The sequence below is a fragment of the Pongo pygmaeus genome, chromosome 10 (assembly GCF_028885625.2).
Source record: "Pongo pygmaeus isolate AG05252 chromosome 10, NHGRI_mPonPyg2-v2.0_pri, whole genome shotgun sequence".
Lineage (NCBI taxonomy): Eukaryota > Metazoa > Chordata > Mammalia > Primates > Hominidae > Pongo > Pongo pygmaeus.
In genome coordinates, this window is record NC_072383.2 from 6,370,156 (window position 1) to 6,395,473 (window position 25,318).

Genomic DNA, 25,318 nt, shown 5'->3' on the forward strand with positions numbered 1-25,318 from the left:
CTGCTTGAGCCTAAGAGTTAGAGACAAGCCTGGCCAACACAGAGAGACCCATCTCTATTTAAAAAAAAAAAAAAAAAAAAAAAGTTTAAAGAAAGCACTGAACTATGAGCCAGGAGCTCTAAATTCTAGTCCTGTTTTAGACCTTGGCTATGTTAAGCAACCTTTATAAGCCAATGTTTACTCATTTTCAAATGGATTGATATTTCTTGCCCTGGCTTCCTCACAGGGCTTCTGTGACAAGCAAATGAGAAAATAGATGCACAAATGCTTTGTAACCTATAAGCCTTTGTGCAAATGTGTGAAATGAAATAATCTTTCCAAAGTCCACCTATCCCTCTGACTTCCCCTTCTCTTGGTTCCTTTATACATCATATATACATCTCTGCCAGTTGCCAAACAACTGCTCCTCCCAGCTTCGCATTTACGTATCTGCCACCACTTTGGGGAACAAACTCTGCTTGTCCCTAGTGAAGAAAGGGGCCAGGTCTCCTAATCCTGCTCTAACTCTTCCTGGAGTCTCTCTCTCCATCTGCTGGGCTCCTCCTCTAGTTATGCAGAGGTAACAGGGCTTCTGATCAGCTTAGAGCTGCCCGGTTCTCTCTCACTCAATGGACGTGGCCCCAGCCCTGACTGCAAAGATCTGTCCCTTCACTCCACTCAGCTCTTTGTCCTAGCCTTCCAAGGAGCCCCACATCTGAGATTCCATAGACAAAGACACTCCCCCCACCCCCGCTGCTGCAGGCTGGGAAGCTGCGAGGAGCTCTGAGCCAGAACTGGGAGAGGACAGCCCCACCTTGCAGACCCCACCCTCTAGGAATGGATTTATGCTTCATTGTTGGTGGGAACCATGGCAACCACAGATGACCATGAGTCAGTAGATAATAAACAGGATTCTTTACAAACAGAGGTTACCTGGGACAACCCTGGGAAGGTGAGGCCCTGGATTTCGTGGTCTGGCCTCTGAGAACCTCCTAGCACCCCAGAACTCCCAGACAGAATATTACGTAATGCCAACGAGCACAGATCAATCATCTGCACAAGTAAGTCCTTCTGGGGTTCCTATTCCAGACGCCCTGGCACTCTGAGCTCCCCCATCGAAAGCTTCTTTCCATTCCTCAAACTCACCATGTGGTCTCTTGGCTCTTAGCTTTCCTACCCAAGCCCCCAACTCCTTGAAATTCTCTTCCCTCTTCTTACTCACAAAATACCTATTCATTCTTCAGACCTCAGCTTAAATGTCGGGACTCTGGCATAAATGTCCCTGATCCCTGAAAGTGTCAGAAACCTCAGAAAAGAGGGCCAGGCATGGTGGCTCATGCCTGTAATCCCACCACTTTGGCAGGCTGAAGTGGGTGGATAACTTGAGGTCAGGAGTTCAAGACCAGCCTGGCCAACATGGTGAAACCCCGTCTCTACTAAAAATACAAAAATTAGCTGGGCGTGGTGGCAGGCGCCTGTAATCCCAGCCACTCGGGAGGCTGAGGCAGGAGAATTGCTTGAACCCAGGAGGCGGAGGTTACAGTGAGCTGAGATCTCACCACTGCACTCCAGCCTGGGCGGGAGAGTGAGACCCCAGAAAAGATGAGATCTTACTTCTCCCTCACATAGTCTGAAGACGGAGCACTTCCCATGGAGTGCTGATGAAGTGCCGGGGTCCTAGGCTCCTTCCCGTGTGCCAGCCCTAGGGCAAGTCTCTCAGCCTCAAGGTCCAGGACAGCAACATCTGTCCAAACAGCAGGATGGACAACAGGACAGGATAGGAACGAAGTAGGAGAGGGGCCAAGGACTCATGCTGGCTGGCGTCCCGCCAGCCTTTTGACATGAGTCACCCTTCCACCACTTTATAAAAGAAAGGTAGACCTCTTATCAGTGGTAGGCAATAGCAGGGTAGTGAAAACCGTTTCCCCACCACCGCCAAGGCAGGGAATAGAGACTGCATTGTCCTTAGAGAATTGTAAACGAGTAACCAACGAAAGTTCTTTCTTATCACCTGGGCCAGCAATCCTAAACAATGTCAGTGATAAAACATTCCTCCCAGAAAAAGTATTTTATTGGTCTAAGTTCTAAATCTAAATAAATGCTGTCATTACCACTGAGTTTTAATTATATGTGAACTTCGGCCAGGCACAGTGGCTCACGCCTGTAATCCCAGCACTTTGGGGGGCCAAGGCAGGTGGATCACCTGAGGTTAAGAGTTCGAGACCAGCCTGGCCAACATGGTGAAATCCCATCTCTACTAAAAATACAAAAATTAGCCAGGCATGGTAGTGCACGCCTGTAATTCCAGCTACTCAGGAGGCTAAGGCAGGAGAATCACTTGAACCTAGGAGGCAGAGGTTGCAGTGAGCCGAGATTAGGCCACTGCACTCCAGCCTGGGTGACAGAGTGAGACCCCATCTCAAAAATAAATAAATAAATAAATAAATAAATAAATAAAATGTGAACTTCAAGTTAACTTGTTTTTATAACTTAGCATTTAAATAACATTATCTCCTATGCAGAAATTAAAGCTGAAAACTCGTTATACAGTGGGCCCCCAACATCCGCAGACTCAGCTACTTGGGTTTCTTCCTTCTGTCTGGTCAGCACCTCCGTTCCTGTGGAGCTGCTGTGGAAGCAGGAGCTTGGGAGAGCCAGAGTGACACCATTTTACACTCAACTCCATCTTTTTGTTTTGTTTTGTTTTTTTAATTTAGAGACAGGGTCTCCCCATGTTGCCCAGCTGGTCTCAACTCCTGGTCTTAAGTAATCCTCCCGACTCGGCCTCCCAAAGTGCTGAGATTATAGGTGTGAGCCACGGCACCCGGACAATCAACTCCATCTTAAAACTAGAAAGGCACACACACACAAAAAGCTAGAAAGGCACATTCCTTGCTGATCACAGCCTATAGTCATGGTGTGTTTACAGTTGAAGAAACAGTCTAAAGATGCCTACAAAGACAAGCTCTGACAACAATGGAGAGTCCTCATGTCCTGATACCCGTATCAACATATGCTCTGAAGATAATCATTGTTATACCTTGATGTATTAATACTTACAAGCTAAAACGTCAAGGACAGTTTTCTTTAAATCAACAGAGTAATAAACTCTCTCATGCAGTCTGCTCACCCACATGTAGACACAGCTTAGTTTAACCTTTACATCGACAAGACCCCTATATGAGAAAAACTTAAAGCAAAGCCGGGGCAGTCCTCTGCTGGCTTTCTGAGGACACCCTCCTGTGAAACAGAATAGCTTTCAATAAACTCTCTTCTTACTGCACTCTGTGACTCGCCTTGAATTATTTCCTGCGCGAGATCCAAGAACCCTCTGGGCTCTGGATCAAGACCCTTTTTTCCACTAACAGAACCACATATCTCTGCCTTTCAAAGGTAGATTCAAAAGACACAATGATAGTGCCATGATTGCAAAGACAAAGGAGTAACTTGAGTTATTTTCCTCTTATCTACTTGGACTTTCTATTTGTGTTAAAAATTCAAAACAGTGAAAAGGAGGCCGGGTGTGGTGGCTCACACCTGTAATCCCAGCACTTTGGGAGGCCATGGTGGGAATATCACTTGAGGCCAGGAGTTCAAGACCTGCCTGGCTCACATGGTGAAACCCTGTCTGTACTAAAAATACAAAAATTAGCTGGGCATGGTGGCACATGCCTGTAATCCCAGCTACTTGGGAGGCTGAGGCATGAGACCTACTCGAACCCAGGAGGCGGAGGTTTCAGTGAGCTGAGATTGCACTCCAGCCTGGGTGACAGAGTGAGACTCTGTCTTAAAAAAAAAAAAAAAAAAAAAAAAAAAAGCAGTGAGATGGAAGGCAAATTACAAGTTGTAATATTTTTGTTTTATGAGGGCCAATATGAAAACTTCAGTTCATGATTATTGCTGAAAATAACTTTTGTAGAGGAAGCGGGGGTGTTAAGAAATAATCCATGCTGGTCAGGCGCGGTGGCTCACGCCTGTAATCCCAGTGATACGGGAGGCCAGGCAGGTGGCTCTCTTGAGCATAACAAGAACAATCATAATAATAACCCATGCCACATAGAACACTTCAGGCACCACACAACCTCTCAACTTTCCCAAATTTTAAGATAGAATGCTTGGAGCATAAAAGCTTCATGGCCCTGAAAAAAGGATGCTTCATAACATTGGTTTGAGTTGAACCAACGAGTGGATAAAGAAAATGTGATACATATTATGCAGTTGGAGACCACGATTCTAAGGGAAGTAACTCAGGAATGGAAAACCAAACATCGTGTGTTCTCACTTATAAGTGGGAGCTAAGCCATGAGGATGCAAAGGCATAAGAATGATATCATGGACTTTGGGGACTCAGGGGGAAGGGTGGGAGAGGGTGAGGGATAAAAGACTACTCACTGGGTACAGTGTACACTGCTCGGGTGATGAGTATACCAAAATCTCAGAAACCACCACTAAAGAAAGAACTTATCCAGGTAACCAAACACCACCTGTTCCCCAAAAACTATTGAAATAAAATTTTAAAAAATAAATAATAATATCAGTGTGGGCAAGTCTTTGTTTAATGAAATCACCACAAACCTCTTGTAGGTCTTCGTGTCTTCTCTGTCCTATATATATTTTTGTAAAGGGCAAAATGTGAAGTTAAGAAGATATGTTGGGATGTTGTGGGCTCAGATAGGGTGAAGCAGGAGTAGGGACAGTATTACTTTCCATACCCCCAAAGCTCCCCAGGAATACTTGAGTGCTGAGGGAGAGTCAGGTAGTAAGTACTGATAGCGATAGCACCTTACCTCATGCATGTGATAAGCATGAGATAAGCTTGAGGCAGAGCTCCATGCCTTATCTATCTTAAAGAGCATCATGATTCTTAAAAGCACCCGGACAAGGCTGATCTCCTGTGAAGCTCGAGGCAGATCTGCCGCAGAGCAGCTTCTGAACCCTCACACGGAGCCCAGAGCCAGGCTGTCCGCCACTCTAGCGGGACTGCTCTTCTCCGAATATTTTGCACAACTTCAAGAAGGGGGAAGTGAGGCCAGGTGCAGTGGCTCATGCCTGTAATCCCAGCACTTTGGGAGGCTGAGGCAGGCGGATCACGAGGTCAGGAGTTCGAGACCAGCCTGACCAACATGGTGAAACCCCACGTCTACTAAAAATACAAAAATTAGTTGGGCGTGGGCAGCGGGCACCTGTAATCCCAGCTACTCAGAAGGCTGAGGCAGGAAAATCGCTTGAACCCAGGAGGTGGAGGTTGCAGTGAGCCGAGATCACACCTACTGCACTCCAGCCTGGGCAACTGTCTCCAAAAAAAAAAAAAAAGAAGGGGGAAGTGAAAAGTTTCACATTTACTTTCAATAGATGAACATTTCCTCCTCCAGTTAAATGAACATATATCAAAGGCACTTTAGTGTTCTCTATTTACTAAGACTTGCAGGAAAAAAATCTTCATTCCCTTTTGCTCCCAATTATTGAATAATGGAAAGTCACTTTTTTTTTTTTTTTTTGAGACAGAGTCTCACTCTGTCACCCAGGCTGGAGTTCAGTGGCATGATCTTGACTCACTGCAACCTCCACCTCCCAGGCTCAAGCAATCCTTCCACCTCTGCCCGCCAAGTAGCTGGGACTACAGGCGGGAGCCATCACATCCGGCTAATTTTTGTTTTTTTATAGAGGGTTTTCACCATGTTGTCCAGGCTGGTCTCGAACTCCTGGCTTCAAGTGATCCACCTGCCTCGGTCTCCCAAAGTGCTGGGATTATAAGTGTGAGCCACTGAGCCTACCTCAGTCATTAAAAAAAATTTTTTTTACATGTCTCCAATTTGCTATCATTTATCAATCACTTCTCTGCTCATTTATTTATTCCTACCATGGTCTTAGATTAACTTACCGCTGAGATATGATTGTACTGTAAATAATGCATTGAACAATGATCATGAATACATCTTTTGGAAACCTCCAACTTACTGGTGATATATCTTCTTGTTAATTTGCTCTGCACCCTAATTATTCTAGCAATAAATAATTATTCATCCACCGATACACTCGATTATATCATAAACATAAACCATACTTACAATATATCAGGTAATGTTCTAACTAAGTACTTTATATATATTAACTCATTTGGTCCTCACCACAACCATATGATGTAGACACAAATATTATGAAGATTCTGTGGCACAAAGAGGTTAAATAACCTGTCTAAGATCACACAGCCCATAAGTAGCAAAACCAAGATTCAGACCAAGGCTGCCTAAATCCACACATGAGCCAAACCCCCGCATATATTGCCTCTCTTTGAAAAAATTTGGGGTTACAGAGGTAGCTCTGTCCATCTCACTGGGGAAGAGTACAATCTCAATTAACTTTTTCTTTTTAAGTTGAATATATATTTAAGATATATTTCTGCCATCCTGGACAGCACAGTGAAACTTTGTCTCTACAAAAAATACAAAAATTAGCCAGGTGCAGTGGCAGGTGCCTGTGGTCCCAGGTACCTGGGAGGCTGAGGTGAGAGGATCAAGGCTACAGTGAGCCATGATCACACCACTGCATTCCAGCCTGGGCAACAGAGCAAGACCCTGTCTCAAAAAAAAAAATATATATATATATATAAAAAATATTTCTGTTTTAATTATATATCAATAATTCTAGTGATATGCAGAGAGAACGTGAGAGACCAAATGGGGCAAAATATCAGTAATTGTAGGTAAAGGGTATACAAAAGGTCATTATATTATTCTTGCAAATTTCTAAAACCTTGAATTTTTAAATAAAAAGTTAAAATTAAAGGGAATTATTTCATCTTAAATGTTAACATTAATAATATGCCAAACGTTACATTTTAAAATATAAAAAAGGTTTTAGATTCAAAAATATACAAAGATGTATGCAGTTTTTCAAAATGCTATTGATAGTAGTAATAGATCCAAAGTTTGAAGGCAAAACAGTCTTTTTTTTTTTTTTTTTTTGAGATGGAGTTTCGCTCTATCGCCCAGGCTGGAGTGCAGTGGCGTGATGTGGGCTCACTGCAACCTCCGCCTCCCAGGTTCAAGTGATTCTCCTGTCTCACCCTCCAGAGTAACTGGGATTACAGGTGCACACCACCACGCCCAGCTAATTTTTTGTATTTTAGTAGAGACGGGGTTTCACTGTGTTGCCCAGGCTGGTCATGAACTCCTGATCTCAGGCAATCCACCTGCCTCGGCCTCCCAAAGTGCTAGGATTACAGGCGTGAGCCACCGGCCACAGGCAGTTTTAAGGAACATACCTGCTTTTATCTCATTGGCCAGATCTTGCTACGTAGTCACTTGTATCCACTCCCCATAGGTTAGTTCCAGGAAATCAAATTCTAAGATGGGGACATGAATGTAAGAGGTTGATTTGGAAGTCTCTTGAATTTGACCCTTGTGGAGAAATGAAACAGGATTAGGCAGTAGGGGAATGATGCAGCAGCCACAGGCAGCTCTGCAGCTAGGATGGCCCTGCAGAGTTGCCCCCAACTAGAACAAGGGGCCCAGACTTTAATACTTCCACATCAGCCAGCCAGTGGATACAGGCAGCCCCAGGAAAGGGAGCAGAACCTTGAGTGAAGCAGTTCTTCAGCTGAAGCAATCACTGGGAGAGGAGACACAGCTGAAGCTGTCAACAGTATCCACTACATTCCCGTTTTACAGACAAGGAAGTTGAGGTATATAGCAATCAGCTGCGTGTGCTGGCTCACGCCTGTAATCCCAGCACTTTGGGAGGCCAAGGTGGGTGGATCACTTGAGGTCAGGAGTTCGAGACCAGCCTGGCCAACAATGTGAAATTCTGTCTCTATTAAAAATACAAAAATTAACCAGGCGTGGGGGCACGCGCCTGTACTCCCAGCAGCTCGGGGGGCTGCAGCAGAAGGACCACCTGAGCCCGGGAGACCGACACTGCGGTGAGCCAAGATCACGCCACTGCACTCCATCCTGGGAAACAAAGCAAGACCCTGTCTCAAAAAAAAAAAAAAAAAAAAAAAAAAGTATAGCAATTAAATAACTTTCCCAAGATCACAGAGCTGGTAAATGGTTGTATCCATTCTCCAACACCACATTAGTGCGGCACAACAAGCACCCAAAAATATCTACTAACAGGCTAATAATAAAAATGTACTTTTGCACATGAATCAATCAGGTTGGCTAAGTCATTCTGCTGATTTGGTCCAAGTTAGTCAGATTTCAGCTGGGCTCCCTCGTGCGTTTGTGGCTATGGGTCAACTTTCCTCTGCCTGGTCTAGGATGGCCTTAGCTAGGATGACTTACTCTCCTGCACGTGGTCTCTTGTCTTCCTGAGCTTGTTCCTCATCATGGTGGGAAGCTTCCTGAGACAATGAATGTGGACAAAGCCTTTGGCGCTCCAAGACTAGAACGAGTCCATCATCACTTCTACCACATTCTATTGGCCACAGCAAATCACAAAGCCAAGCGCAGAGTCAGTGCGGAAGGATCTTACCAAATGGCATGGACACTCAGAGACGTGAAAAATCAGGGACAAGCAACCATAGTGATGGAGCCCGAATGCAAACTCCAGAGACCTCACTCCTAGAGGTCTTACTCCACAGTCATCTCCCAAGCAAATCTTTAATTAGTATCTATGTCAAGTTCCACCTAGCCTGGCACTGTGAAAGAGCCAGGTCCTGCTTTTAAGTAGTTTACGGCCTAGATAAGGAGACAAGACACCCACCATGAAAGCTTGGTTACAAGAAAGGTAAGGCAAACGAAAGAGGGGCAAATGCAGCAGGAATCAAGGGCGGAGGAGGCACTGTGGACCACATTGGTCCAGGAGGGTCTGGGCAGGGATTAATTCAGGTCTTGGAGAATGTGCAGACTTGAGTCAGATGGTAAGGAGGGATTCATACCGCACCTCCTCCTCCTCCTCCCCCGGTACTGATGGAGGGAAGGGAAGGAAAAGAGACAGAATGCAGGGCCTGTGAAGATAGTAGTTTTCTTTCTTTCTTTCTTTCTTTTTTAATTTTTTGAGACGGAGTCTTGCTCTGGGTCACCCAGGCTGGAGTGCAGTGGCGTGATCTCAGCTCACTGCAACCTCCACCTCCCGGGTTGAAGTGATTCTCCTGCCTCAGCCTCCTGAGTAGCTGAGACTACAGGTGCATGTCACCATGCCCGGCTAATTTTTTGTTTTTTGTTTTTTGTTTTTTTTGAGACGGAGTCTCGCTCTGTCGCCCAGGCTGGAGTGCAGTGGCGCGATCTCGGCTCACTACAAGCTCTGCCTCCCAGGTTCACGCCATTCTCCTCCCTCTGCCTCCCGAGTAGCTGGGACTACAGGCGCCCGCCACCATGCCCGGCTAATTTTTTGTATTTTTAGTAGAGATGGGATTTCACCGTGTTAGCCAGGATGGTCTCGATTTCCTGACCTCATGATCTGCCTGCCTCAGCCTCCCAAAGTGCTGGGATTACAGGCATGAGCCACCGCGCCCGGCCTGAGCAATGTAGTTTTCTAAATCCCCTCTCTGTTGTCTCCTCAGCCCCTTAGGGTTTCCTTTTATCTGCCTTGGCCATGCATTAAGAGCCCAGCACGCCGAGGACAACCATATTTCATTGTTACGTGGATTTACTATCCTCTTTTTGAGGACGTGGGTGAAACATCTTTGTTTTACTGAGCAGAAGGGCAGACGAGATTACCAAAGGGAGGACGAGAGTAGATGGCTCCATAAAGGAAAGGGAATGGGAGGGGAAGATCAGGAAGAGGGGTTAGAAGGAGATAGAAGAGGGAGCAGGAGAGGAGAGGGCTGAATAGATACTATGAGGAAGAATATTTTGGGGAGAGAGGAGTGAAGATGCTTATTAAGAAACGATGCTGTATAATGAGCAACAGAGCCCTGGGCTCGGGCTCCAGCCAACAGCCTTCAGTAAAGACCAGCCCTGGCCAGCAGCCTTCAGTAAATACTTCTCAAAGCTTTAGGAGTTAGATTTCTTGTGTCTTCAAATGCTGAGATGACCTTTAGGGCTGAAACCAGGCAGTCAGTTTTATCTGGTTTCCTTTCCATACACTAGGCTTACCTAGAGCAACTTGTTTATTTTCCTATTGGATAGTAAAGGTGCCAGCTTAGGAATGAGACAATTGAGTTGAAATCCTGACTTTTTTTCTTGCTAACTTTGTCATCTTGAACATGTCATGTAACCTCTCTGAGCCTGTTTCCTCCCCTGTGATAGGAGTATGATAGTATCTACCTCATAGGATTTTTGTGAGGATTAAATAAAATAAAACATATAAACTATGTGCCTTGCACATAGTTATTGCTTTAATAAGCTAGCTCTGGCTGGGCGCAGTGGCTCATGCCTGTAATCTGAGCACTTTGGGAGGCCAACCCAGGAGGATCCCTTGAGGCCAGGAATTCAAGAAAAACCTGGGCAGAGAGGGAGACCCCCTTCTCTACAAAAAATTAAAAATTAGCCAGGTTTGGTGGCACACACCTGTGGTCTCAGCTACTTGGGAGGCTGAGGTGGGAGGATCACTTGAGCCCAGGAGGTTGAGGCTGCAGTGAGCCATAATCGCACTGCTGTACTCCCAGCCTGGATGATAGAGCAAGACGCTGTCTCTTAAAAAAATAAATAAATAAATAAAAGTTTGCTATTGTTATTATTGTAATGATCCAATGATTCCAAAATTTAGTTATTTTATCCTCATTTTACATACAAGGATGGAGATATAGGCAAATCAAATCCAGCTGCCCCCAAAGCCCAATGAAGGGCTTCCCTATGAACCAAGACCCTGGCATGAGACAGATGGCTCCAAGCCTCTGAGCCCTGCACAGTGCATTTGTATTCTAAAAACAACAAACCAACAAGTACAGGAGCAGTAAGGGAGGCAGAGATCCGTCATTTAGGCAGGCAGAAATGATTAATGAAAAATTAAGGTAGAAACCGACACAAAATGGGCCTGGCGCGGTGGCTCACGCCTGTAATCCCAGCACTTTGGGAGGCTGAGGCGGGTGGATCACGAGGTCAGGAGATCGAGACAATCCTGGCTAACATGGTGAAACCCCGTCTCTACTAAAAATACAAAAAATTAGCCAGGCGTGGTGGCGGGCGCCTGTGGTCCCAGCTACTCGGGAGGCTGAGGCAGGAGAATGGCGTGAACCCGGGAGGTGGAGCTTGCAGTGAGCCAAGATCGTGCCACTGCACTCCAGCCTGGGCAACAGAGCGAGACTCCGTTCAAAAAAAAAAAAAGAAAAGAAAAAAGAAACCGACACAAAATGGATGCAAAGTCAGAGGCAGACATCTGTCCTACATACTCACGGTGGTCTCCTGTTTGGCAGCTGGCGGCTGGACCAAATGTCCGCTCTAAAGCCTTGTTAGGTATAGGAATTGAGCCAGCTCCTCCACATCCTGGCTTTGTGACCTTGGTGAAGCTATTTTACCTCCGAGATTCAGTCTTGCACCAACTAAGTAGGATAATACCGGTAGCATCTGCCTCTTGGGTTGTTGTAAGGAGAAACGGAATGATGTCTTCTGAGCATCCCACTCAGTGCCTGGTGCACAGGGTGGTTCCTCAGACCTTGTTGTCTGCCCATATGAACACAAACTGAGAACGTAGTCTCCGAAGGAAGGCAAAAGGATCCAGGGCTTCTAAACCTGCTAAAATGACTGAACTGTGGTTAAGTTATCCAAAGAGGGGTTCATGATACAGAGAAGCATATTCCCCAGAGTACAAGGAAATTAAATTTAAGCTGGAGGTATTTGGGTCAGAGATGAGAAAGAACTTCCTGAAAGTCAGGGTTGTCAAATTAAATTAGTAATGATGATGTAAGACTGTGGTGCTGCTAGTGTCTAACAGGAGAATACCAGCTCATCTGCCTGGGCTAGGCAAGGTGTGCCATAATGAGATGGACCCAGACAGTCAGCGACCCTGGGCAAATGGGCCTCAAAATACATGTGCCCCAAGTGAGGGCTAGCTGTGACCCTGGACTAAGTGACAAGGGCCACAGAGCTAGTAGAAGTTGGCCATGGGGGAAGGAAGGGCTGTTCTAGCTTTGAAGACATTTGCAAGGGTTGACCCAGAGCCTTAAACTGCCTAGGTGCATGGATGTTTGAGACATCCTCAGGTGGAAGAAACCTGAGAGGACCCAGTGTCAGTGCAGACCTGAGGGAGGAAATCAAATGACCACTGGAAGGAAGGGGGCTTGAAGGAAGTGACCTCACTCACTGAGCGGAGCCACTTGAACAAAGGCATTGACCCTGGAAGAAGCATGGCTGGAGGTGTTGGGCACAGGCAGGAGCCATCCGTGAAGGGCATTATCCTGCGTTCCTGTGTAGGTAGGAGTGTTGGACTACAAACCACCTGGGGCCCATCCAATTCAGGAAGGCCAGGCCTTGGAGGCTTCTCGGCTCCTGCCCTCAAAGACCAAAACAATGCAATGAGGTTTCATTGCATTTCCAGGGGAGGCCACTAGGGGAGACCATGGCTGTCAGGTGCCATGGGGCAAAGATAGAAGGCCAAGAAGTAAAATGGCTCCGGACATCTTTCACTTTGGATATGTCCTTGTCATTCCTGAAGGCCTGAGCAGCCTGGAAAGAGAGAAGGATGGGGAACATTTCCACAGCTGGGAAATTCGGTGCCATGGCCTCAACGTCACCTGCTAAGGAACTTGCTGGGGCTCCTAAGCCACAAAGGCCCTATAGGTCTGGTTAAGATTCCACAGCCCTTGGCTTGGCGCGGTCACTCACGCCTGTAATCCTAGCACTTTGGGAGGCCAAGGCAGGTGGATCACGAGGTCAAGAGAACAAGACCATCCTGGCCAACATGGTGAAACCCCGTCTCTACTAAAAATACAAAAATTAGCTGGGCATGGTGGCGTGCGACTGTAGTTCCAGCTACTTGGGAGACTGAGGCAGGAGAATCGCTTGAACCCGGGAGGCGGAGGTTGCAGGGAGCCGAGATTGCGCCACCACTACACTCCAGCCTGGCGACAGAGCAAGACTCCATCACAAAAACAAACAAACAAACAAACAAACAGAAAAAGAAAAAAAAAAAACATTCCACAGCTCTTTGTCCAGGACCTTTTCCTCCTTCTCTACCCAGCCGACTACTACTCATCCCTCAAGTCCCAGCACAAAGCTTGCCTCCTCTAGAAGCCATCCCTAGCTCCCCTATGTAGTAACTGGTCCTTCCAAAGTGTTCTTGCAGCTCCCAGTTTATCCCTTCTATGTCTAACTTCCATATCAATATTCTGTTCACCCATCTGTTCATCCAGTGTTCTGTTCACTACAGGGCATGTTGGCATGTGCCTGTGGTCCCAGCTACTCGGGAGGCTGAGATGCGAGGATCACTGGAGCCTCGGCGGTCTAGGCTGCAGAGAGCTGTGATGGCGCTACGGCACTCCAGTCTGGGTGACAGAGCGAGACCCTGTCTCAAAAAAAGAAAAAAATTCCACAGCTTCTCTGGGGCCGCATGTCAAAAGGGTGCCTCAGAGCACAGACCTGGACATCCAGACATCTGACTGGAAGATATGCCACCGTAAATCCCAAGAAGGTAAATCCACCCGATCGTCTTCTAGTCACTTTCACCATCAGCTTCCAACAGAGGCAAAGGCCTTACATTCTCAGTGTCCCAGTCTTGGCCCAGTGCAAGACAAGTGACTGATAAACCTCACGCTAAGGCAGAAAGAGCCCTCTTTCCCCTGGGGCAGACACTGCTGAGCCATCTTAGCATTCTTTCTGCTGAGCCAGCCGCAGAATCCTTCTTAAGTTAATGTTCTAGGAAACCACCACCTATCAGAATTGGCGTGCAATTCAGGATCTGAGATAATCTGGAATTTAAAAAAAAGAAAAAGAAAAAAGAGTTGGCCTGCAAGGTAAACTTACATGGTATGTTTGTCCTAATGGGGAGGAACATTTAGGTGCATAAAAGATGTGCTGATGCTACAGTAATCAAGCAGGAGTGCCAAACTGAAATTATGGAAGAATTCCAGGTATCTAAAAAGCAAATGTGGTTCCTTTGGGAAGGGATAGAACAGTACAGGCCAGTCTATCTGCAAGTCATTCTGTCTGGGTCCTCTAGCAAGTCAATCCAGTTCAATTCCCAAACACCATGCCAGTCTTGTGTTAGGCTGGTCTCTGCCCTCAGGCATAGGCGGCATATGCTAATATCAACAGTAGTAGGGAGAACAAGAGTGGTGCCTTTTAAAGAAACATAGCGGTCAAGGCAGCTGCAAGCAGGGAGGAAAGTGATCAGCCTGGCTGCGGGATTATTAGGAAAAGCTTCGTGAAGGAGGCAGTCCTAGGAAAGACCTCGAAGGAGGTAAGTGGAGTCGGAGGACAAGGCACCCAGCTGAGGGGAACAGCCTGAGCAAAGGCATGGAGTCAGCAAAGTCGAGGCCGACCCAGGGAATGGGGACACATCTAGGGATTGAGTAGGGAAGTATAACTGAGGTCAAACTGTGGAGGTCCTGGAAGGCCACAAAGAAGGTTCGTCCTCCTAAGCCATCACCCAGAGACCCTCGGCTCGGAAGCTGGGATATTCCCAGGGAGCCAACAGGGTAGACCCTCAGGAGGCCTTTAGGGAAGTCTGCCCTTCCCTAATTTCTTTTTAAACATGCTCTTCCCTCCTCCAGAAATGCCCTTTCCTCCTTCTCAGCCCAGCTGACTGCAACTCATCCTCTGAGTCTCAGCGCAAAGCTCGCTTCCTCTAAAAGCCATCCCTGGCTCCCCTATGTAGTAACCGCTCCCTCCAAAGTGTTCCCACAGCTCCTGACTTAGTCGTTCTTGGTCTAACTTAAATATCAATGTTCTGTTTGCCCATCTGCCTTCCCATTAGTCTGTAAGCCCCTAGAAGTCAGGGCCTCTTCTTCTTTTCTATATTCCCACTGTCTGGCACATTGCCAGTAAATGTGGAAGGAAGGGAGGAGGGGAGGAAGGAAGAAACGGGAAGCACCAGTTCTGGCCTGAGGCACCAGAGGCTGTGCCCTGTGGCCTGGCCTCCTGGTATTCATCTGCCTCACATGACCTGGCGCCTCCTAGCTTGAACCCTCAGTTTCTGCCTCGCTCTGGGCAGGGAGAACACAGCTCCCATTAGCTGCCTCCTGTTGCTAGTGCCTGCCAGCCCCTCGTTAGCCCAGATGTCCCCACTCCTGCCCTGAGAGATATGGGCTCAGCAGAGGTCGAGGCACAAATGAGTTTCCCTGACCTTCCTGCCTGGTGAGCCCCTCATGCCAACCCCAGGCAGTTATCCTCAGGACAGAATATTTGATCCTCAGAGCTCTGACCGTGGACACACACTTTACCGTCAGTGATGGGGTCAATCCGGGGGCCTAATGAGGAGCATCTTACCTGGGAGAAAGTGAGGGATATGACTTAAGCTAGACATGTGAGGAAAGGCTAGGATAACCAGGAATAAAGAGAAGTATCCAGATGGCATACTCTGGTCCAAGGACCAGGTGGCCCCTAGCCTCACTTGGCAGAGGCCAAGCCTCCAGCCTCCCAATTCTTTAGATTTCATTCAGCTCCCTGAGAATGCTCCCCTCAGCCTGCTGTAGGAATGTGCTCTCCGCAGCACAGAGGGGTCATGGAAGTGGAGACTGTGAGAGTGACAGAAGAGAAGAAACAGAACATGGAGGCCTGCCTCCCAGGCCACACACCTGTGCCCGGCCACACCTCTGGCTTCTAGACTCCAGCTTTCCCTGGGAACCTCTCCTCCCAGGGAGGCTGAAGACAGGCCCTGGGGCAGTGGTGGGTGGAGATTGGACCTCAGCGCCTAGAGGGAAGTGAAAGGGTTAACCACCCCACCCACCCACCACCACCTTCCACTGGGCCCGTCTAGCCAGCTCACCCCAGAGCACTGTAAGCCCAGGCTTGTCTTTGGTGCTCTCTCAATTTCATCTTCCCTCTTATTCCTCCTTCCCACTCCTTCTGGGAGACACTGGGAGGAGAAGCTAGGGGCCATTGGCACCAGCTTCTCTGGGGTGTCATTTAACACTGTCCGTAATCACCACCTCCTCTCCTGGCTTATTAACTCTTTCCCGCATGGCTACTCTTGTCATCCCTGGACGTCTCTCTATCTCTGTCTAGCTTTCACCCAACACACACACACACACACACACACACACACACAGTGAATGGGAAGAGGGAAGGGTTAAGAACTAGGCAAACTCTGGTTTCTTGCCACTGCAGTTCCTTTCCTACCTGACTTCACCCCCGAAAACTGGTCCCACCACCAGCTGGGAGGCAGGAGCAGGAGACAGGCTGGTTCAAGGAGCTGGAGGAACACAGGACACTTCTGAACCAGCAGATAAATCACATAACAGCAAGCTCAGAGAAAGAGAATCCCAGAGGGCAGATTTGAGGATGGACACGGGGAATACAAAATTAGAAACCGGCCAAAGATACAGATTCCTCCTCCAAACGAAATAGAGTCACCAGAGTCCGAGTGAGGACTAGAACACTCTGATTATGTATACATTTCATACCCTAGATGGGGACGGGGAATAGAGACCCTTTCCTCTGGCAACTCAAGGAGATTCTGCTTCTGAAGTTTCCTGAACTTCAGGATGCTCTGCAGAAGTGAGGAGCCGTATCAATCTCTGTTGAGTCCATTGGCAGGAAATAGACCACAGGCAGGGTGAGGGGCTGGGAGCCTCAGACCTGCCACCTGCCCACTACAGGGTCTTGGGTTTCATGGTTGTAAGATTATAATGACCACACATCCACAGGACACTTCTATCTCAAATATCCAGTGCTTCTGTCAGACGAGGTGCCAATGATTTGGAGAAGTGAAAAGGTGGGGAAACCGAAGCAGGAGGATCGCTGGAACCCAGGAGTTGGAGACCATCCTGGGCCACACAGCAAGATATTGCCTCTATTTTCTTTTTAAAAAATAAATTTAAAAAATAAAAAATAAAGAAAATAAAGTAAGGTCCTTTCATGCAATGCCCAGCACATGTCAGTCCTTCCACAGCATCTTTTTCTTTTTCTTTTTTTTTTTTGAGATGGAGTTTCACTCTGTTGCCCAGGCTGGAGTGCAGTGGTGCTGTCTTGGCTCACTGCAACCTCCACCTCCCAGGTTCAAGTGATTCTCCGGCCTCAGCCTCCCGAGTAGCTGGGACTACAGGTGCCCGTCACCACGCCCAGCTGATTTTTGTATTTGTAGTAGAGTCGGGGTTTCACCATATCGGCCAGGCTGGTCTCGAACTCCTGACCTTGTGATCCGTCCGCCTCGGCCTTCCAAAGTGTTGGGATTACAGGCGTGAGCCACCGCGCCTGGCCCCACAGCATCTATTTTAGCAGACACCGCAAGGGCTGGGTGACCCTGGTGTAGCCGGGAGTGGGCTTATTTGCAGGTGAAGCGGGAGGGTGCCTCCACCTGAGTCTTAGGTCATAGGAGAAGTGCGGGTCAGGCCTCAGCTGGACACCAGGCCCTAGCCCTGGAGCAAAGGCAAAGTCCAGGACAGCCTTCCACTATCACCTTCCACCAGGCAGGCCAGCCGGTCCTCTGAGAGATAAGGCTCACACTTTGGACTCCACAGCAGCGATGGGGCCCCCTGCCCCTCCAGCTGGCAGGCGGGCTCCCTGCCTGCTTAGGGGTCTAGGCCGAGGCAGGGGGAGGACGGGAGAGCCGGCCACTCGCCGCGACCAGCAGGAGAGAGGGGTGCCTGCCACAGGTTGTCACCCTCGCCGCCTCCCCCGGCGGCGCCCCGCCCCGCACTCAGCCCTCATTACTGCAGCGCCTCGCGGGGGTCTGGCCTGGAGGGGAGGGCGCGCGGTCCCAGCCCTCCCGCTCGGCCGGCGGATGTTGAGTTCAGGTGCGACCGCAAAGGGGAAAGGAGGGCACCGCCACGTGAGCTGTCCTCGCCGGGGGAGGCGGTGGCTGCGTGAGGGCGGGGGCTGCTCGGTCCCCAGGGCCCCGCCCCTCTGCCCCGAGCGGTGCTGGCGGTAGGGAGGGGCCAGCCCTGTCCCCGCCCTCCTCGCCCGGACCCGCGCTGCCCGGCTCCCGCGGGCCGCTCGATCCCAGTCCCAGGCTGGGCATCGGGGCTGGCTGGCATCGCCGGGGAGCCGACGGCGACGGGTAGCCCCGCGGGCGGGGAGGGAGGCGCAGGGCAGCGGGCGCGGTGACACCTGTGGGCACAGGTGAGCGGCGGGAGGGCTACGCGGCCCGGGGCGGGGCGGCCGGGACCCGGGACCTGGAAGCCGGGGCGAAGGGGAAGGAAGGCCTGGCCTCCCGAAGGCGGGAGGAGGGGAGCCGGGGGCTGGGCTGAGAAAGGACCCTGGGTAGGGAGCAGTGCGAGGGAGACAGCGCCCTCAGAGGGGGAGGACTATTGGGAGGCGGCAGGAGGGACAGTGAACGTTTCCTCCTCTGCTCCTAAATCGGAGGAAAGTAAGGGAGGGCTGAGGCAGGACCTCAGGCCCACCTGGTCGGGGCACAAACACCTGCGAAGGCTTCTTGCGCCCACCGTCCCTTAGGAGGGCTCTCCTCTTCCAGGCCCTGCCCACTCGAGGGCGGGCCCTCCCTCCAGGTTTAGGGGGGAGGGATGGAGCCCCACGCCTGGCCCCCAGCTCCATGGTGGTATTCCCAGAGTCTGGGGAGGACCAAATATATAGCTGGAAACTGGAGAAACTCTTCTTCTATTTGGCTGGTCTCTAAGGCCAGTGGCGGGACAGCTGGTCCCCTCACCTCCCTGTGTGTGGCCAGGAGGGTTCAGGTAGGAGATGGGCAAGCCTTTCAGTAAAGGCCAGACAGTAAAGATTAGAGACTTTGCGGCCTACACCGTCTGTCCCAGCTAGCAAGAAGCAGTCACAGGTTATTAGGAGACCAGCAGAGGAGGGTGGATTCCAACAAAACTGTGTTTATGGACACTGAATTTGAATATCATGTAATATTTACTTGTCCCAAAATATTGGTGGGTTTTTTGCAGGGGGGTAGCAGTTGTTTCAACTATGTAAATATGTAAAGGCTTACAGGCGGTACAAAAACTGGTGGCAGACTGGGCTGTCTCCAGCCACCCCCACTCCCAGCCCAACCCAGCCACCACGGCCTCCCTCCAGCTTTTTCCCAGGCTTTATATGGGGAAGGGGATGGGGTTATATCTAGGTGCAAGGAGAACCCTCCCACCTGGGTGTATCCAGAAAGCCCGAGACCTGTCTGTGACCCTTGTTCCCATCTGAGACCAGTGCAGGAGCTTGTACCCCAAATATGCACACATGTGAGACAGGAGGTACATCTCCAAGGGGCTTCCTACCCAGTATGTATGCGGACCTACCCTACTTCTACCAAGTCATAGATGAGGCAGCCGTGTCCCCCCAACAAGTGACCAAGCCCTTGGCCCTCTCCTCCCCGACTATACCCTCCCGCCCAGGCCCCCACCAGCCTTGGTCTCCCACCTGGTGCCATTCACTGATTGGGGGTGGCCCTTCCATTCCTCTCTTTTCTCTCTTGCAGCCCTAGGGGACCTCTTTCTCCTGGACATTGAAGATATGGCCCTTTGGAGGTGACCCAGGAGAGAAGGGATGAAGGCCTTTGGTCCTCCACATGAGGGCCCCCTCCAAGGACTTGTGGCCTCCCGCATTGAGACTTATGGGGGCCGGCATCGAGCCTCTGCTCAGAGCACTGCTGGCAGTCTCTATCCCCGAGGACGCCCTGTGCTGGTGAGTCCAGGCTGTGCCCCAAAAGTGACCTGGTGGGGCAGGAGGGAGGACACCTAGGCTGTGGAGTCTCTGTCCCCTTACAGTTTCAGAGGTTGAGCTATTCCTGCCCCTTACCCTACTCTTCTTTCCTGGGTTGCGGGAAAGAGGAGGGCAGTGACAGGGCCAGGCTCCAAGGACGTCACACCCCAGTCCCAGACAGCTGGGTAGGAGAGGCAGAGCCAGGAGAAGCCAGGCCCTCAGAGGAGTGCTGTTAGACAGGTCTCAGACAAAGAGCTGCGGGTAAGGTCATCAAACCCCAGAGCTGGCACCTCCCAGGCTCCCACCTCTGCTTGGCAGGAGTTTGAAGGCTTCCTGAGATCTGCCTCTCCCTGAGTCAGGATGAAGATGAGCAAAGGTTCAGGGTGTCCCTATTCCTCCAGTGGTGGGTAGGGACAGGAGGGTGCCTGCCTTGGCTCCACCCCTGGCTCCACCTGCCTGGCCCTCCTCCAATCCTGACCAAGGAGAGGGGTGTGGAAGCCAGGTCTGTCCCTCAGCCTGCAGGTTTCCCTTCCACCTTGAGGACAGTTCTGCTTGTGGCTGGGACATCCCCTGCCTCACTGCACGAGAATTTTGCCCTTGGAGATGGGACTTTCCTAGGCTGTGGGTGAGAAGGGAGACTAGGAAGTATGTGGGGTAATTCAGGCCACAGGCAAATGAAGGAATGTGACCAGGCCTGCCCTGGGAGGAGCCGTGTGGCGGTGGCCTCAGCCTTTCACACAGAAGGGCAGCCACTCCCAGCTAGATGGGATGCAGGCTGCACGCCCCTGGGGAGGAGGCCGCACATGTGAGTGCCCTCGTCCCCATGTGTGAGGGAGGCTGGTCATAGACAAGGAGAGTTACGAGAGACCAGAATACTGTGTGCACCACGCCTTGTCCATGCACCCCCCGTGGTACAGAGAGCAGGAGGCAGTGGGGGCACACACACCAGAGTCCAGGCGTGTGTGTGCCTGTGCACCTGCTGGGCAGGAGGCCCCACTTCTTCCCCAGGCCCACTCAGGGAGCCAGGCTGTCATGCCTCTGCCCACTCAGCTTAGCCTTGCTGGCAGTGGCCGCTGTGACTCAGGGCAGGAGCAGCCCACACCAAACGGGTTTGCGGGGAGAAGTGAGCCAGCCCGACTTACCAGGGTGGGGGAACAACATCTAGAGCCAAGCCTGCCCCCCTACTACCTCTCTGGGGTTTCTGGGGAAAGGGGGGCACCCCCAGAACTTCCCCTGCTCCTCTCCCAGGATCCCAGTCGCCGACGCCTCCAGCAGTATGTCCCCTTTGCCAGGGGTTCTGGCCAGGCCCAAGGCCTGTTACCCATGAGACTGCGAGATCCAGAGCCTGAGAAGAGGCACGGGGGCCATGTGGGGGCTGGCCTGCTTCACTCCCCCAAACTCAAGGTAAGGGGGTCCCTCTCCTCCCGTCCTCATGCATACGGCTCCAATTGTGATGGCTGCACAGATGACCAGCAAGCCCCGAGGGCTGAGAACACAGGTCCAGGAGGCTGCTGCCTGCCAGTCAGACATGGCTCTGCCTAGGACCTCTCAGGGATATCTCTCTCCTTGGTCCATGCATGGCAACCAGGGACTTTGACTTGAGACACTTTGATTAAATGTGGATAAATGATTGATATTGAGCTTTCAGTTTTTGAAAATTACCAAGTCAAATTACCAAGTTGCTGAGAGTCAGGTATGCTCCCTCTATCCTCAGTGCCACATCATCCTTCACCGCCGCTGTGAGCCTCACCTCTCCTCCCGAGCCACATCCGGATGGAGTGAGTGAGGGTCAGGAGTGTCTATTGCTCACATTCTTGGTACCAAAGAAACCTGTAAAATGGGCCGGGTGCGGTGGCTCACGCCCGTAATCCCAGCACTTTGGGAGGCCGAGACGGGCAGATCACCTGAGGTCAGGAGTTCGAGACCAGCCTGGCCAACATGGTGAAACCCCGTCTCTGTTAAAAATGCAAAAAAAAATTAGCTGGGTGTCATGGCGGGCTCCTGTAATCCCAGCTACTAAGGAGGCTGAGGCAGGAGAATCGTTTGAACCCGGAAGGTGGAGGTTGCAGTGAGCCGAGATTGCGCCACTGCACTCCAGCCTGGGCGACAAGAGCAAAACTCTGTCTCGAAAGAAAAAAAAAAAAAGAAACCTGTACAATGTAAGCCATGCTGCTTCATAACAAATGCCATTTTACAGGCAAATGTCAAAGTGGTGCCTGAGACCACTGGTTCTCTAAGTCTTGTTCTGATTCACTTGAAGATCCCTCTGAAGTGTCTGTTTCTGTCCCTCTCCTACCTCATTCTGATTCAGGAGACCCATGGAAGGCCTCTTTCCTGTCAGGGAGCCTAGATCAGACCCCTCTCCAGGGACCTTTCCACAGACCAGGGTGCCTCTTCACCCACATTCCAGCAATGCCTTTTTCCCTGGAATTCCAGATGGGGCCGACCCCTGTCCTCTAGGCCTCCATGTCCCCACTCATACTCAGTGCTGCTTGCCATCTCCCATTCCACACACACACATACACACGCACACACTTAAACACACATGCACACACACACAGCCCTCCCGGGGCCCTGTGGCTGGGTGCCAAGGATGTGGCCAGAGCTGATGCCCTTCTTGGCTCCCCCAGGAACTCACCAAGGCCCATGAGCTGGAGGTGAGGCTGCACACTTTCAGCATGTTTGGGATGCCCCGGCTGCCCCCTGAGGACCGGCGGCACTGGGAGATAGGAGAGGGTGGCGACAGCGGCCTGACCATCGAGAAGTCCTGGAGGGAGCTGGTGCCTGGGCACAAGGTGAGCCTGAAACTCACAAGGTGAGTCCGTCCCCACGGCGTGAATGCACACACAGATTTTGCTCTAGAGGAGGGAAAGGCCTTGGGAAGTGGGGTCATGTGGAAAAAACATCTGGAAACGCGTTGATCTGGGTTCAGATCCCAGCTCTGCCACTTACTAGTGAGACCCTGGTCAAGACAGTAAAGTTCTCTGGGCCTCAGTTGCCACATATGTAAAGTGGGGATAATACCACCTACACATCGGAGCATTGGTTTGAGGATTAAAAGGTCATGGTCACGTACAAAGTGCTCAGAACCTATGAAGTGGATCCAGTCGCACTTAACAGCTGGTACTTGCCATTCTAATTATCATTCCCCAACTGAACCAGCATTCTCCCCACCCCAGGAGATGAGCCGGGAGCTCTGCCACCAACAGGAGGCCCTGTGGGAGCTCCTGACCACCGAGCTGATCTACGTGAGAAAGCTCAAGATCATGACTGATGTGAGCCTCCCTCAGCCCCAGCCCCAGCCCCATCTTCCCTGCAAGAGCCCCCATCCTCCCAGACTGGAGGGCAGGTCACTGGGGAAGGGAGGGGCAGGATTTCAGGCCAGTCTAGGATCCAGGGAGATAGGTCAGCAGTACTGAAGTTGGTGGGGGGTGGGAGGTGACACTGAAGGGCTGCGCTGGGGCCTGAGACCCTCATCTCCCTCCCTGCAGCTGCTAGCCGCCGGCCTGCTGAACCTGCAGCGAGTGGGACTGCTGATGGAAGTGAGTAGGTGCTCAGGAGGGGACCCTGGCACAGCCCGACCTCTGAGCCTGGGGACGAGGTTGGGCCCTCCAGCCATCCCTGTCTGAATTCCCACTGCCCCGTTTTTGGGGACGCCTTGCCCTCCCTACTTCCCTGTTACTGGGGACTCCAAGCAGGCCACAGGCCCCCCATTTCCCAGACTGTCATCCTTGAGATCTTCCAGGCCCAGTGCCTGGTTCATCCCCCTTCACCCCTGCCCCTGCTATCCAAGCTTAAGGTCCTCACCTTTCCTCGGCCAGTGCCACCCCTGGTGACCTTCCAAAGGCGTGCTGCTCAGTTCTGCTCCTTCCTCCAGGTGTCAGCTGAGACCCTGTTTGGAAATGTCCCTAGCCTGATTCGAACACACCGGAGCTTTTGGGATGAGGTGCTGGGGCCCACCCTGGAGGAGACTCGGGCCTCGGGCCAGCCCCTGGATCCCGTTGGTCTGCAAAGTGGCTTCCTGACGGTGAGGCCTGTGAAGGGCTGTGTCTGGATGGGGCAGGACTCGGAGCCCTCGGGGGTCCTGTGTGTAGGGCATGCCCACAGTATGCAAATCTCTGTGATTTGAGGGGCCGTAGGACACAACCCCTACCCCTAATATCGCCTCACTTCCTCCCTTCATGCCACAAGTCTGACCTCTGTGCCACAGGCTCCTTGTTCTTCTGGAGGCCCTTATGAAATGAAAATGCAGCTGTCTCAGGGAAGGGCCACACCTTGGCTCCCATCAACTACAAAAGCTGGGTGCAGCAAATGGGGCCTAAGTGAGGGGACCCTTAGGAGGACCTGGGCGGGTGTAAAAGACCACAGGAGGCACCCGGGACATGGAGAAGAGTGACAAGAGAAAGCAAGAGGGCCTAGGGTCCGACTTTCTTCTACAATGTTACCTAGCCAGGAAAATGTGGGCCCTGCAGGAGAAAGTTGCAGTGGGGTAGAGAGGTAGGCATACCCCTCCTGGGAGCCTTAGATACCCCCTCCATAGAAGCAAGGCTTCTGAGCAAACTCTTAGGTCGCCACCCCACCCCCAGGGTGAAATGGGATCTGCAATGTCCTGACAACGGTCCAGCTGAATTATTGATGGTGGGAGAGTAAGTCCAGAGCAGCAGGCCCCAGTAGCACTGTGGATAGAGGGAGCTCAGAGAGCTCTAGGTCAGTGTCGGGACCTCAGGCTCCTTCGTGGAATCCAGAGAGAGGGGCCTAGCCTCGAGATCATTCCTGGGAGGATCCTGGGATGGAAGGACTGTCAGGAGCTGGGCTAAGGGCCTCTGTGAGGATCTCTTCACCTGCTCCTGGGTCCTGCGGCCAGAGCTTGTATTCATGGCCTTGTCCCCATGCCTGCTCCCCACCTCCCGTATCTGTCTCTCCAGTTTGGCCAGCGGTTCCACCCCTACGTCCAGTACTGCCTCCGAGTGAAGCAGACCATGGCTTACGCCCGAGAGCAGCAAGAAACTAACCCTCTGTTCCATGCCTTCGTGCAGGTGGGAGAAGGGGTGCTGGGGAGGGGGACGGGTACATCTTAGCCAGCCGGTCTCCAGCTGAGCCTGAGGCTGAGTTCACCACTAGGCAGGGCAGGAGGAAGCAAACCCTGAGCCCCACCCACCTTCCCTGCAGTGGTGTGAGAAGCACAAGCGCTCCGGGAGGCAGATGCTCTGTGACTTGCTCATCAAGCCCCACCAGCGCATCACCAAGTACCCACTGCTGCTCCATGCTGTGCTCAAGAGGAGCCCCGAAGCACGAGCCCAGGAGGCCCTGAATGCCATGGTAGGTGCCCCAGTGGGGCTAGGACTCCGGTGAATGGGGGACTGGGAGGGGGGTCTCTTTCTTAGTGTGTCTGTGACAGTGTGGTGCTATGCTGTGGCTGGCATTGGTTGGGAGGGGTGCTGAGCCATCCTTCCTCCCACACCCCCAACCCCACCTAGATCGAAGCCGTGGAGTCATTCCTGCGACACATCAATGCGCAGGTCCGCCAGGGCGAAGAGCAAGAGAGCTTGGCGGCTGCAGCACAACGCATCGGGCCCTATGAGGTGCTGGAGCCACCCAGTGATGAGGTGGAGAAGGTGAGAGGGCAGAGGGAAGGGACCCAGGAAAAGCAAGGTCCCAGGGATACTGGTGAAGGCAAGGGCTGCGAGGCCAGAACACCCCGTACT

The 25,318-nt window shown here is 51.3% G+C and overlaps 1 protein-coding gene across 6 annotated transcripts in view; it reads left to right on the forward strand.

Annotated features, from left to right (window-relative positions):
• The first annotated feature begins 925 nt into the window (after positions 1-925).
• Positions 926-25,318, forward strand: part of PLEKHG6 (pleckstrin homology and RhoGEF domain containing G6) — a 34,752-nt gene continuing 10,359 nt past the window's right edge. Inside the window, exons 1-11 of one of the 6 annotated variants that reach the window (XM_054443288.2) lie at positions 926-1,040; positions 13,231-13,491; positions 19,390-19,595; positions 20,862-21,017; positions 22,244-22,408; positions 22,793-22,888; positions 23,105-23,155; positions 23,491-23,640; positions 24,539-24,649; positions 24,783-24,932; positions 25,091-25,228. In XM_054443288.2, coding sequence (XP_054299263.1) covers positions 19,458-19,595; positions 20,862-21,017; positions 22,244-22,408; positions 22,793-22,888; positions 23,105-23,155; positions 23,491-23,640; positions 24,539-24,649; positions 24,783-24,932; positions 25,091-25,228 — 1,155 coding nt within the window. In that variant the 5' untranslated portion in view covers positions 926-1,040; positions 13,231-13,491; positions 19,390-19,457. Of the gene's footprint in view, positions 1,041-13,230; positions 13,492-17,913; positions 18,081-19,389; positions 19,596-20,861; positions 21,018-22,243; positions 22,409-22,792; positions 22,889-23,104; positions 23,156-23,490; positions 23,641-24,538; positions 24,650-24,734; positions 24,933-25,090; positions 25,229-25,318 lie in introns of those variants that run through there. The other 5 variants (XM_054443285.2, XM_054443286.2, XM_054443287.2 and 2 more) reach the window with 5 other exon arrangements.